We start from the raw sequence: 12,123 nt of genomic DNA on the forward strand, positions 1-12,123 counted from the left end.
TATGAACTGCAAAGGATGGGAGGCACACATGAAGATGCAAGGGACAGAAACAACTAGAGGAGACTTGTACATGACACCCACCCTCACTCTGGGGAAACAGCCAAAGGAGAACACGGAAGATAAGAACATAAAAAAAAAAATAAATAAATAAATAAATAAATAAGGGAGGCTGCAAGAAGCCATCAGGCCAACACACAGCAGTCCCTGAAAGAACATGTTTATCTATTTCCACCTATCATCCTCATCCATGAATGAATGTCTTATCTTCTTTTACAACACTTTCAATGCCTCAGCTCTAACAACTTATTTATGGAGTCTATTCTATACATCAAGAACCAGTTCCTTCCTATCTCTTTTTTTAAACCATCAAGCTTGAACCTGTTATTTCTTGTTCTATCTTGAGGCAGTAGGCACCTGCTGAAATGATAATTACTCCCAGTGAGGTCTAAAGCACTGGATCAGGGGGTGCTGTGAACTTATCATTAAGCCTAGCTGTGACCTCACTGAACGTTTCTCTTTGTGTTTCACAACACAAGGGGGCAGTCACAGCCTGCCCTCTAATGATAACTTTCTTCCTTCACACAAAACTACAAGCACCTAATTACAAACACACACACCCTTCACTCAAAATTCAAAATTATCATGGTGACTCCTACACCAGCTTCAGAGTCCCCATCTGGGGAGGGGACCACAAGTGTCTCCAGGTCAGACTGCTCTTCTGGTATCTTGACACCCCTCACCACTTTCTCTTCATTAACTTCTGCAACATTCATGGTCTTAGATCTAATTTTCAATCTGTACATCACCACCTCTCCTCTACTAAACCTCATCTTCTCACTGAAACTCAGGTGTCTGAGGTAACTGACAGTATCCCCTTTTCTGTTCCCTCCTACTTTCTCTATCCTGATTTTCAATCCAAAGCTGGATGTTGTGTTTATGTGCGCAATGACTTAACCTGCTCTCATCCCCACATTCTTGAATCTTCCAAGTTTTCCACCATTTGGCTACGACTACAGAGTCATTCTCAAACTAAATTTATCTGTGCTGTATACCTCTCACACAACTCCTCTGACTATAAGAAATTCTTTGACTACTTAACTTCCAAAGTGGAGCAAATTCTGACTCTCTTCCCTTTTGCAGAGATCTCCATTCTTGGAAACTTCAATGTTCACCACCAGCTTTGGATTTCCTTTCTCTTCACTGACCATCCTGGTGAACTAGCCTTCAATTTGCTATTGGACTATTGGACTCTCCCACTCCACCTACACCAGAGTTTATAGCACATCTCTCATTGCTCTCACCCCTCATGTCCCTCTCAGGTAAGTCACTTCTGCAGCACACACTCCTGGCTATCATGTACTGTTCCTGTGCTCCTCAACCTGTGATGACTCCACGCACCCTCACAGCAGCATGCACTTTCAATTGTGGTGCCCTGTTCCACATCCCACTCTGATCTCTCAATGTTGGCAGAATACCATTGTTCCTTAACTGTCTCTCTACATCCAGACAATTCTTCCTGTCTTGGACTTGTAAGTGAAGCATGTTAGGTTATGATAAGCTAGGTTATGTTATATTAGGTTAGGTTAAGCTAGCTTAGGCTTGGGTAGGTAAGACTAGATTAGGTTGTTAGGTAAGGTAAGGTAAGGTTAAGTTAGATTAAGTTAGGTTAGGTAAAACTAGACTAGGTTTGGTTAGGTTAGGTTAGGTTAGTTATACCTAGGGTAGGTTAGTAGACTAGAAAACTAAATTAGCTGAGATAAAATTAAGTTATTTTAGGTAAAGCTAAGTTAAACTTAAGTAGACTAGGTTAGGTAAAGCTAGACTATGTAAGGTTAGGGCTATGTAAGGATAGATTAGGTAAGGCTGGACTAGGTAAGGCTAAGCCAGACAAGGCTACTAGGTGTGTCTTAGTTGCAGAACACGTCAAGTCACCAGCATACTTGAGCTTGCTGGCGCCGTTCTCAGAGAGGGTGACTTGCTTCTGTACCTCCTGCAGCAGGTCAGCCACTGTGCCATTCTTGTTGGGATACAGCACCAGCTCCACCTCCTCTTTCATCCGCTCACCCAGCCACATGCACTGTGGGAGAAGCAGCAGGTTAACTCTTTCACTGCAATGTGTATGGAATCTTTATAAGCATCTACAAGAAAGGGAAAAGAACAGATCTAGTAGTCTCTAGCTAGTGTAATGTTTGAAGATGGCTATAGAACAAGAAAATATGACTCAGAGTGGTTGTTAATTAAGGAAACACCTGACAAATAGCAGTGAAAGGGTTAAAAGAAAATGAAGAAGAAAAGCACATAAACACAGAGATCATTTGAATTAATGAAAATAAGGGATGCTGCAAGAAACCATCAGGCCTACATGTAGCAGGCCCTGTAAGAAATATGCCTGCCTATTTCCACCTGTCATCCTCATCTATAAACCTGTCTAATCTTCTTTTGAAGCTCCCTAATGACTCAGCACTAACAACCTGATTCCTGAGTCCTTTCCACTCACTCAGTAATCAGTTTGTTGGTGCTTTGTTACTGCTGAGTCATTAGAGAACTTTAGAAAAAGATTACACAAATTTATTAATGATGACGATGGGTGGAAATAGATAGGAAGCAGACAGGTATTATTACTGCTACTCACTTTAAACTGCCTCTTGTTCTCCAGCTCATTGATTCTGATGCTGAGCTGTTGGTAGTAGATTTTCTTTGGGTGGCGTGGCTTGGTGACCACTAGCATGTCCTTGAGACTGCCATCAAATGTGCACCTCACAGCATTGCCCACTCCATCACGGTGACTGCAAAATGACCAGACAGGTTAAGAGGGAGCTGATGGAGGGCCTCAAGTGATACAGGGGAAGTAACAAGGGTGACTATGAGGAATATGATGGAGGTCTTCAAGTGATGCAGGGGACACAACAAGGATGACTAAAAGGGAATCTGATGGAGGTCTTCAAGTGGTATAAGGGACACAACAAGGGTGACTAAGAGGGGATCTGATGGAGGTCTTCTAGTGTTATGGGGGACATAACAAGGGTGACTAAGAGGGAATCTGATGGAGGTCTTCAAGTGGTATAAGGGACACAACAAGGGTGACTAAGAGGGGGTCTATGGAGGTCTTCAAGTATTACAGGGGACATAACAAGGGTGACTAAGAGGGGATCTGATGGAGGTCTTCAAGTGTTACAGGGGACATAACAAGGGTGACTAAGAGGGGATCTGATGGAGGTCTTCAAGTGTTACAGGGGACATAACAAGGGTGACAAAGAGGGGATCTGATGGAGGTATTCAAGTGGTATAAGGGACATAACAATGGTAACTAAGAGGGGATCTGATGGAGGTCTTCAAGTGGTAAAGGGGACATAACAAGGGTGATGTAAGAAAAATCCTCAGGGTCAGTCATTCAGGATACGACAATAAATAATGGGTTCAAGCTTGATAATGTTAGATTTAGTAAAGAGGTTAATAGAGGTCTGATGGAGGTCTTCAAGTGGTAGAGGGGACATAAAAAGGATGACAGAAACAAAATCCTTTGTTCCATTCATCTACCAATTAATTTAATAACCAATTCCTTCCATCTCTTTTTTAAATCTAACTTTATCAAACTTGAACCCTGTTATTTCTTGTTCTATTCTGACCACTGATCCTGAGAATTTTGCTGACACCTTCTTTGTTACATCTCTATACCACTTATAACAAGAGCGACATAAGCAAAATTCTCAGTCTGTAATCAGGATAGGACAAGAAATGATGAGTTCAAGTTTGATCCTATGGTCTGTCTATGTAAACCAGGCTGGCAATCCACACTCAGCAGCACAGACAAGGCACCACACCCTCACACACACACAAACATACTATAAAATTAGAAAAAGTACAAAGAGCAGTCACTAAGATGGTTCTGGAGTTGAGTAAATCAACCTATGAAGATATTAAGAATGTTGGAAATTCCTACCCTTGAAAATAGGAGAGAGAGAGGAGATTTAATAAACATATTTAGAATGATAAATGATATGGAAAATGTGGACAAAAGAAGGTTTTATAAATTTAGACACACAGAGTACAAGTGGACACAATAAGAAGATGAAGAAAGTTAACTGTAGAAGAGACATTAAGAAGAATAGTTTTCCTCACAAAAGTGTGAACAAATGGAATTAACTCAGTGAAGATGTTGTAAATGCCAAAACTGTCAGTGCTTTGAAGACCAAACTAGACAGATACAGAGACAGGATACTATGAGATTACTCCCCTCCCGTAAACCACAACTAGGTAAATACACACACACATTCACACTCTCAGCCCCGTCAGCCCGTGATGGAAAGTCTTGTGGACCACCCTACTACAACCCAAGAGCTTAGGCACCCCACAGCTGGCCACACACACCCACAGCAAGGATCCACAGCACACACTGGTTCATCCCTGCTCCTTCACAGTGACACTGTTCCCTACCATGCACCTACTCCAATCCTTTCTATGTGGCCAAATATATTTATCCCCTGAACTTCAATTTCATTCTTTCTCTGATACACCAAATCCGATACACTTTCACAGCCAAACACCCTTATACAACTGCATTTTATCCCCTCTGAAACTCTTTAATTTCTTGTCTATTACACCAAATCTGCTACACTTCTACAACATACCAGAGCGCCTTAAAAAACTGGAGGAGGTAAGGGTCGGTGTCCAGGTGGTGGGCCACGGCACGAGACACCTGGTCGTAGTTCATTTGCTGGGACAGTTCCATGGTGAACCCTGGGTCATTGGGGACCATCTTATCACAGAACGTCACCTGAGGGAAGGAGACACACTGGTAAAGGCACAGACACAAGGGAAACTGAGACAGAAAATGGAGGAGTGAGAGGGAAACAGAGACAGGAAACAGAGTGGGGAGGGAAATTGACAGAAAATAGATGTGTGGAAGGGAAACAGACATAAAATAGAGCGGAAGGGAAACCAAGAAAGAAAATAGAGTGGAAGGAAAACTGAGAAAGAAAATAGGAGTGGAAGGGAAAACTGAGAAAGACAAAAAAGAGTAAAAGAGTGAGATAGAAGATAAATGAGAAGAGAAAAAGAGACAGGAAAAAGATGAGTAGGAAAGTGAGAAAATAAATGAGTAAAAAGAGAAAGTGAGATAAAACAGAAAGGAAAGAGGCAAGTAGGGGAAAAAGTGAGACAGACAGAACATAAATGAGTAGAGTGAAACAAAAGACAGTCAAGTAGAAGAGAAAGTGAGACAGAAATTTGATGAACAAAAGAGAAAGTGAGACAGAAAATAGATGAATGCAAGAGAAAGTGAGATAAACAGACAGAAAATCCATGTTTAACCCTTTCACTGGTATTCGACACCTTTCCTTAATTACTAACAACTCTGAGACACTTTTACTTGCTCTACAGCCACCTCCAGCCATTAAACTGACAAGAAATTGCAAAATCTATTCTTTTAATCCCTTTTTTTCTTGCAGATGTTTATAAAGATGTCATGTATTAATTATAGAGCTGTTAATTATCTTATATTGCAGTGAGAGAGTGAAAGAAATTATCAAATATTTTGTGTGTGTGGATATGTGTGGATTGGAGAGTGAAGCTGACAACTGACAAAACAAAGCTATTACAGGCATAAACACAAGTTAAGTAGTATGCCACACTTATTTCCATTGTGTTTATGGCCTTTCCTCTATCCTGAGTCCTTATATTAGCTGAGAATCTTCTTACAAAACCCGACACTTCATTCTTACATCAGAGACAAACATGTTGCTACTATCGCCATCACAAGCTGAGTAAAACGCCACATGTATTTTCATTGTGTTTAGGGTCTTTCCTCTATCCTGATTCTTTTTATTATCTCACAATATCCTTGTGAAAACAAGCAAATAGATAAACATTGGTGTGTGTGTTAAAACACACAGGGGAATGTCAAACGTTGGCCTGCTGGCTTCTTGCATCTTTTGTGTTCTTATGCTACTAAATCTGACTTGGTGAATCCTGATTAACAAACATTCAATATACAAGTATTCAAAGTCTGAACAAAATCATCTTGTCCTCACTTACAACTACAGAATTGACATTTATGAAGAAACATCCATAAAGCATTAATCTTCAAATATTGAAAATGCATCCACCTATCTATCACTAAACCAGGATGGCAATCCCACATGGGACAGCCCAGACATGGCACAACAAACACACACACACACACACACACACACACACACACACACACACACACACACACACACACACACACACACACACACATACACACACATACACACGCACACACACACACACACACACACACACACACACACTTAGCTTGTCAGCCCCTGGTGGAAAAGGAGTTTCAAGGCACAACCCAAGCACACCACAGCTACAGCTAGCCACACTCAGAGCAGCCAGTCCCAGCCATGACTCACCTCCACCCTGTAGAAGAGATCCCTAAAGTAATCGCGACAGGACGGAAGTTCAAGGCTGGGGTCGTCATGGAGGTCCTCCCTCTGGAACACTATGATGTCGCCATCCATCAGCTCGTCTAGCACCTGAAGGGGAGACACAGAAGTGACGTGAGGCTTCTATTAGGGTAAGGTAGATTAGATTAGATTAGATTAGGTTAAGTTAGGTTAGGTTAGGTTGTCATCACCCATCAATTTCTCTAGCATATGAAGGGGAGACAAAAGGTGACATGAGGATTTTATTGGAGTAAGGTAGATTAGTATAGGTTAAGTTAGGTTAGGTGAGGAGACTGGCCAAGGGCAACAAAAACACTATAGCATACAAGTCTCTAAAGAGTGTAGACTAAAAAAGTTATCAGAAAAAGATGATTATAGTATGAAGATGTTTGAAATGAGATGAGAGACTGGCTTAGTGCAACAAAAAGGCTATACAAGAAAAGCCCACTGAACATACAAGTCCCCAAAGAGTATGGTTAAAGAGGCTATCCAAAATATGAGGGCTTCTTGAAACTTCTATCTTGAAAATGCCACTGCAAAACAAATAAGATACAAACAAAAATTGCATATCACATTCACTTTCAATTTTTAACTCTTTTACTGTGACACAACACAATTAGCAGCACCTGAAGCAATGCATGAAGTCTTTAAAAGCATCTACAAATAAGTTAGTGATGAAAAGAATACATTTTGCAATTTCTTCCCAGTTCAAAGACTGGATGCGGCTGTAGAACAAGTAAACAGTGATTGAAGACTGGGGAAAAAGTGTGGCAGTCAAAGAGTTCAGGTGACAATCTCCTTATGAAACCCAACACTTGATTTTCACCATATCAAAAGATGCAAGACAGAGGGAGGACTCACAAGCTGACTTCTGACCACAGTAATCTTTCTCACATCTACAACACCTATACAAAGCCAAACTGGTTCTGATGGTGTTGATGTGGATGAAGGGTGTGGGTGAATTTTATACATGTGCTTATTTTGCAGTTTTTAAAATGAATGGCTGTTGTATAGCTTTTAATATATACTTATTGTAATTTGGACCAAAAAAATGTATTGTACTCTATCTATTGAGCAGAAAAGTACCTGTGATCAATAAAACTACCTATTTATGTATCACTCACAGAACATCTACTAAATGAAGTGAAGAGAGCTGGAGTGCAATGCATTACAAAGATGGAAAAAAAAAAAAACACAAGATGGTTTGGTCACATAGTAAGAAGAGACGGCCAGGAACTGATTCAGAGCCTGGAGAAACTGAGACTGAGAGGAAGAAATATTAAGATGGAGGGATGGAAGCATGGTAGAACTGCCAGGGATGGGAAGCAAAGAAGATGAAAGGGACAGAAACAGTTGGAGATTCATACATGGTGCCAACCCTCACTCTGGAGACATGACCAAAAGAGAAGTAGTAGAGTTAGATACCTGTCATACACCTGAACCCACAGCAATGACATGGCCTCACCTGCCTTGCCTCCACCTGACATACCTTTTCAAGAGGCCTGTCAAGGTCAGCCAGACGCTCTGCTTGGTTGGGCATTATTTCCTCGTACAGCACAAGCTCGGTGCCTTGGGGGAGTCCTGCCCGCTCGTTTAAGAGAGGCACCAGCTCCTCCTCTGCAACAAGTGATCATAATGTACAAAGACCAACATTGGAACATGCCATCACCAGAGGACCTTAGTGACAAAGTAAGGAGCATTAATCTCTTGTTAGCAAATATGAGGGTAGTATTTAGAGATAAGCAGATGAGGACATGATTAAGAAAACAGTCATATCTGTAAGGCCAACACTGGAGTATGTAGCAGTAGTGAGAAGTTCACATCCTAAAAAGTGTGTTGTAAAGACAGAGAAAGTGCAGAGACGCTACACAATGAGTGCCAGACTTGAACAATCTTAGCTGTGAAGAAAGGCTCGACAAACTGAAGCCCCCAACACTACAGGAGAGATGAAAGTGAGATGACATGATCGTGCGACCCTCCATGCTCCTATGTGTGGTCCACGGCACATTTGCTATTTCAGTCTTACAGTCGGCCATTTTACATGATTAACTAAGCCAATCCTTCATCTTTTAAGATTATCACTTACACTCGTACAGGTTTTTTATTTTTTCTGTTGTGTTTTTGTAATGAAGGAAATAGCCTCTTACATTTTTGTGACTACCATACGGCCGTTTCATCACGTAGATTCTGTACTGTACAGGAATTAGACGTGAACGTGACACGGCAGGTTCGTGCCTCACCCGGCCTTCGAGCACCAGTCCTGCTTTGTCCAATGCGTCACTTAGAGTGTGACAATGCGAATCCCACCATCATGTTTTCAAAGAAGCAAACAATTAATGAAGAACACCACTGTGATGCAAGAAAAGTGGAAAATATCATACTTTTTTGCTGAAGTAAATGAAAAACCAACCCGTCTGATTTGTTATCAAAATGTAGCTGTGGCAAAGGAATATAACATTCGCAGACATTACACAAGTACTCACACTTCAAAGTATGATGAGTATACTGGAGAGTTGCATCATGAAAAAGTTAAGGAGCCAGAATATCACTCAAATGATTATCTGGCCAGCACAATGTATACTAAGGTGAAATGTGGCCCACTGGGGGTAAATGAGTTTGACAGCCCTGGTGTAGAGGGAAAAGAAAAGACTGGTATCATGGATTCTGTGGCACCACAACAATCAAAACTTAGAGGACATAGTATGAAAATATACAAAGAAAAAAGTGAAAAAAAAAAAAGAAAAAAAAATGAAGAAAATATCACTTTCCTGACAGAGCAATGAGCCAATGGAATGCAGTGACTGACCAAGGTGCATGAGCAGGAAGCATTCACAGCAACACTCATCACTTTCAAGATCAATATGACAAATTAACTCTAAAAGACAGGACATGACGAGCTTGACACCATCATGTAAAAACACAATTAGGTAAGAAGGAAGGTAAGAACAGCCAACAAGCAATTAGACAAATTTATAGGTAAGAATTTCCCCTGAAGAGGCAGCCTCATTGCACACACCCTAATGCACTTTCCCCTCCACTTAGCCTGTTGTGAGCCATCCCGCCTGGCTTGCCTTGCACCTGACACACCCCAGGCAGTGAGTTAGCAGGAGGGTGATGGACACATTGGCAGAATTTGTTAGCACACAAGAAGATAATTTGTAGCAGATGAAAAAAATTATACAGGAATGATTCGCTTCATTACACTCACCACCAAACACTCAACACCTTATGTGAATGTCTTCCCAAACACTGGTGTCTATCTCACCTACTTTTAGCTGGGTCTAGTGGAAGTTATTAGTTTTCAAGGGTGTTTTCATAATTCTAGAAGTACTTTAAAACGTTCTAGTTGAAGTTAATGGGTTTTCAAAGATGTTTTTATGATTCTACAGGTACTTTAACAGACTCTACTTAAAATTAATGGATTTTCAAGGGTGTTTTCATAATTCTAGTGAGAGATATTGAGTTTTCAAAGGTGTTTTCATCATTTTAGAAGTGCTTTGACAGACTCGTGGAAATAATTGATGTTTTCAGGGGTGTTTTCAAGTGTGTTTTCAAGCCTCTCTCCCTTCCCCTGTCCCTATTCTCAGTCACCCATTACAGGATATCCTCTTCAGACACTCACGGACATTGAAGCAGATGTTCATGTAGTGATGGCCGCAGTAGTGGAGGCGCTTGTGTCTGGGGTCGTAGTACTTGAAGAAGAGCAGCACATCCGAGTCCTTGTCGAATGAGGTGAGCATCTTGAGGCCAGAATCAGGAGGCACTGTCTCAAAGAACACTGTCCAGGGGTTGATGTTTTCACTGATCTGTGGGACGAACAGGTTAGACTCATGATAGAGTAGCAGCAGAAGGAGGAGGAGGAGGAGGAGGAGAAAGAGGGGATGAGGAGAAAGTGGAGTAAACAGAATAAGAACAAGAACAAGATCAAAAGAAAAGTAGAAAGAACAACAAAAGTGGAGGAAACAAACAACAAAGAAATAAAAACAACGACAAAGAACAAAGAATGAAAAAAGAGGGGGATAAGCAATGCATCTTTTTCAGTGATGACCAGAAAACTACAAAAGATAAATACACTGATGTGAAATAGATAGTTGGTCGGTCTCTCTCTCTCTCTCTCTCTCTCTCTCTCTCTCTCTCTCTCTCTCTCTCTCTCTCTCTCCTCACACAAGTGGCAAGAGGGAATGAAATGAGGAACAGACACACTTATTTTAGTACCCCAGTCAGTTGTGAATAAGGGCAGAGGAATGAGGCTGACCACCTTACTTACATCAACAATGGGCTTGTGTATGTCAGTGTTGAGATCCAGCAGTGTGGGTCTGTTGGTCTTGTTGGTGCGCAGGTTGAATGGCCACGGTCTGATCTGCTCAATGGGGTATTTCTGCAATAACAAAAATGATGACATAAGATTTTTTTTTTCTTTTTTTAATGTAAGGGGAACACTGGCCAAGGGCAACAAGAGGGAAAACAAGGCTCAGATGTACCAGTCCTCAAAGAAAGGTAACAAGAATCACTCAAATTTGAGGATAAGTGTCTTGAAACCTCCCCCTTTAAAGAGTTCAAGTCACAGAAAGGAGAAAATACAGAAGCAGGCAGAGAGTTCCAGAGTTTACAAGTGAAAGGGATGAATGATTGAGAATACTGGTTAAGTCTTGCATCAGAGAGGTGGACAGAATAGGGATGAGAGAAAAAAGAAAGCCTTGTGAAGCAAGGCTGCAGGAGGAGGGGAGGCATTCAGTTAGCAAGATCAGAGGAGCAGTTGGCATGAAAATGCAGTAAAAGATGGCGAGATGCAACACTGCAGAGATGAGAGAAAGGCTGAAGACAGTCAATTAGAGGAGAGGAGTTGATAAGACGAAAATTTTTTGATTCCACCCTGTCTGAAGAGCAGTGTGAGTGGAACCCCCCCAGTGTGTTTCCTCCTTCCCGTGACTGGAAGTCTTTCAGGAGGGAGGTTTCAAGACACTTATTCTTTTAATTTTCAATGATTCTTTTTAACCACACTTGAGGGACTGGCACTCAAGTGGGCCTTTTGTATCCCTCTTACAAAAATAAATAAATAAATAAATAAATAAATAAATAAATAAGTAAATAAATAAATAAAAAAAAATAATATAAAATAAAACAAAAAGGACTTAATGGGTTTTGCACCTTCCCTTAACCCTTTCACTGCAAACCAAACAATTAGCAGCACTAGGAGTAATACATGAAATCTTTATAAGCATCTATCAGAAAATTAGCAATGAAAAAGAATATATTTTGCAACTTCTACCCATTTTAAAGACTGCAGGTGGCTGTAGAACAAGTAAAGATGTCCAGAGTGATTGGCAATGAAGGAAAGGTGTACAAAATAAGTCTAAGGTTTATAACACAGGCAGGTCAGCAGGTCAGCAGGTCACGACACTCACAAGGCTCTCGGCGACCTGCTCCATGAAGTCCTGCAGTGTCGCATTCTTCTTGACACGGAACATGTGATACCTGGCCTTGTCTGGATCATAGAGGTCATTCCCTTGATGACCCAAGAAGGCATCCTCCAGAATTACCTGATGGGGACAGGCAGAACAATGAGAGATGAATGAAGTGTTCATGTGTAAGGAGAGAGAGAGAGAGAGAGAGAGAGAGAGAGAGAGAGAGAGAGAGAGAGAGAGAGAGAGAGAGAGAGAGAGAGAGAGAGAGAGAGAGAGAGAGAGAGAGA

The 12,123-nt window shown here is 41.2% G+C and overlaps 1 protein-coding gene across 1 annotated transcript in view; it reads right to left on the minus strand.

The window, feature by feature from the left end:
- The window catches only part of LOC135096478 (ubiquitin carboxyl-terminal hydrolase 7-like), a 49,473-nt gene that overhangs the window by 10,161 nt on the left and 27,189 nt on the right, over window positions 1-12,123 (minus strand). The window contains exons 13-20 of the mRNA XM_063997981.1: window positions 11,837-11,971; window positions 10,699-10,809; window positions 10,054-10,237; window positions 7,921-8,048; window positions 6,399-6,521; window positions 4,629-4,774; window positions 2,633-2,786; window positions 1,941-2,077 (exon numbers count right to left, since the gene is read on the minus strand). Of these exons, the coding sequence (XP_063854051.1) occupies window positions 1,941-2,077; window positions 2,633-2,786; window positions 4,629-4,774; window positions 6,399-6,521; window positions 7,921-8,048; window positions 10,054-10,237; window positions 10,699-10,809; window positions 11,837-11,971 (1,118 nt within the window). The remainder of the gene's footprint in view (window positions 1-1,940; window positions 2,078-2,632; window positions 2,787-4,628; window positions 4,775-6,398; window positions 6,522-7,920; window positions 8,049-10,053; window positions 10,238-10,698; window positions 10,810-11,836; window positions 11,972-12,123) is intronic.

Source organism: Scylla paramamosain, unplaced genomic scaffold, assembly GCF_035594125.1.
Source record: "Scylla paramamosain isolate STU-SP2022 unplaced genomic scaffold, ASM3559412v1 Contig4, whole genome shotgun sequence".
Classification (NCBI taxonomy): domain Eukaryota; kingdom Metazoa; phylum Arthropoda; class Malacostraca; order Decapoda; family Portunidae; genus Scylla; species Scylla paramamosain.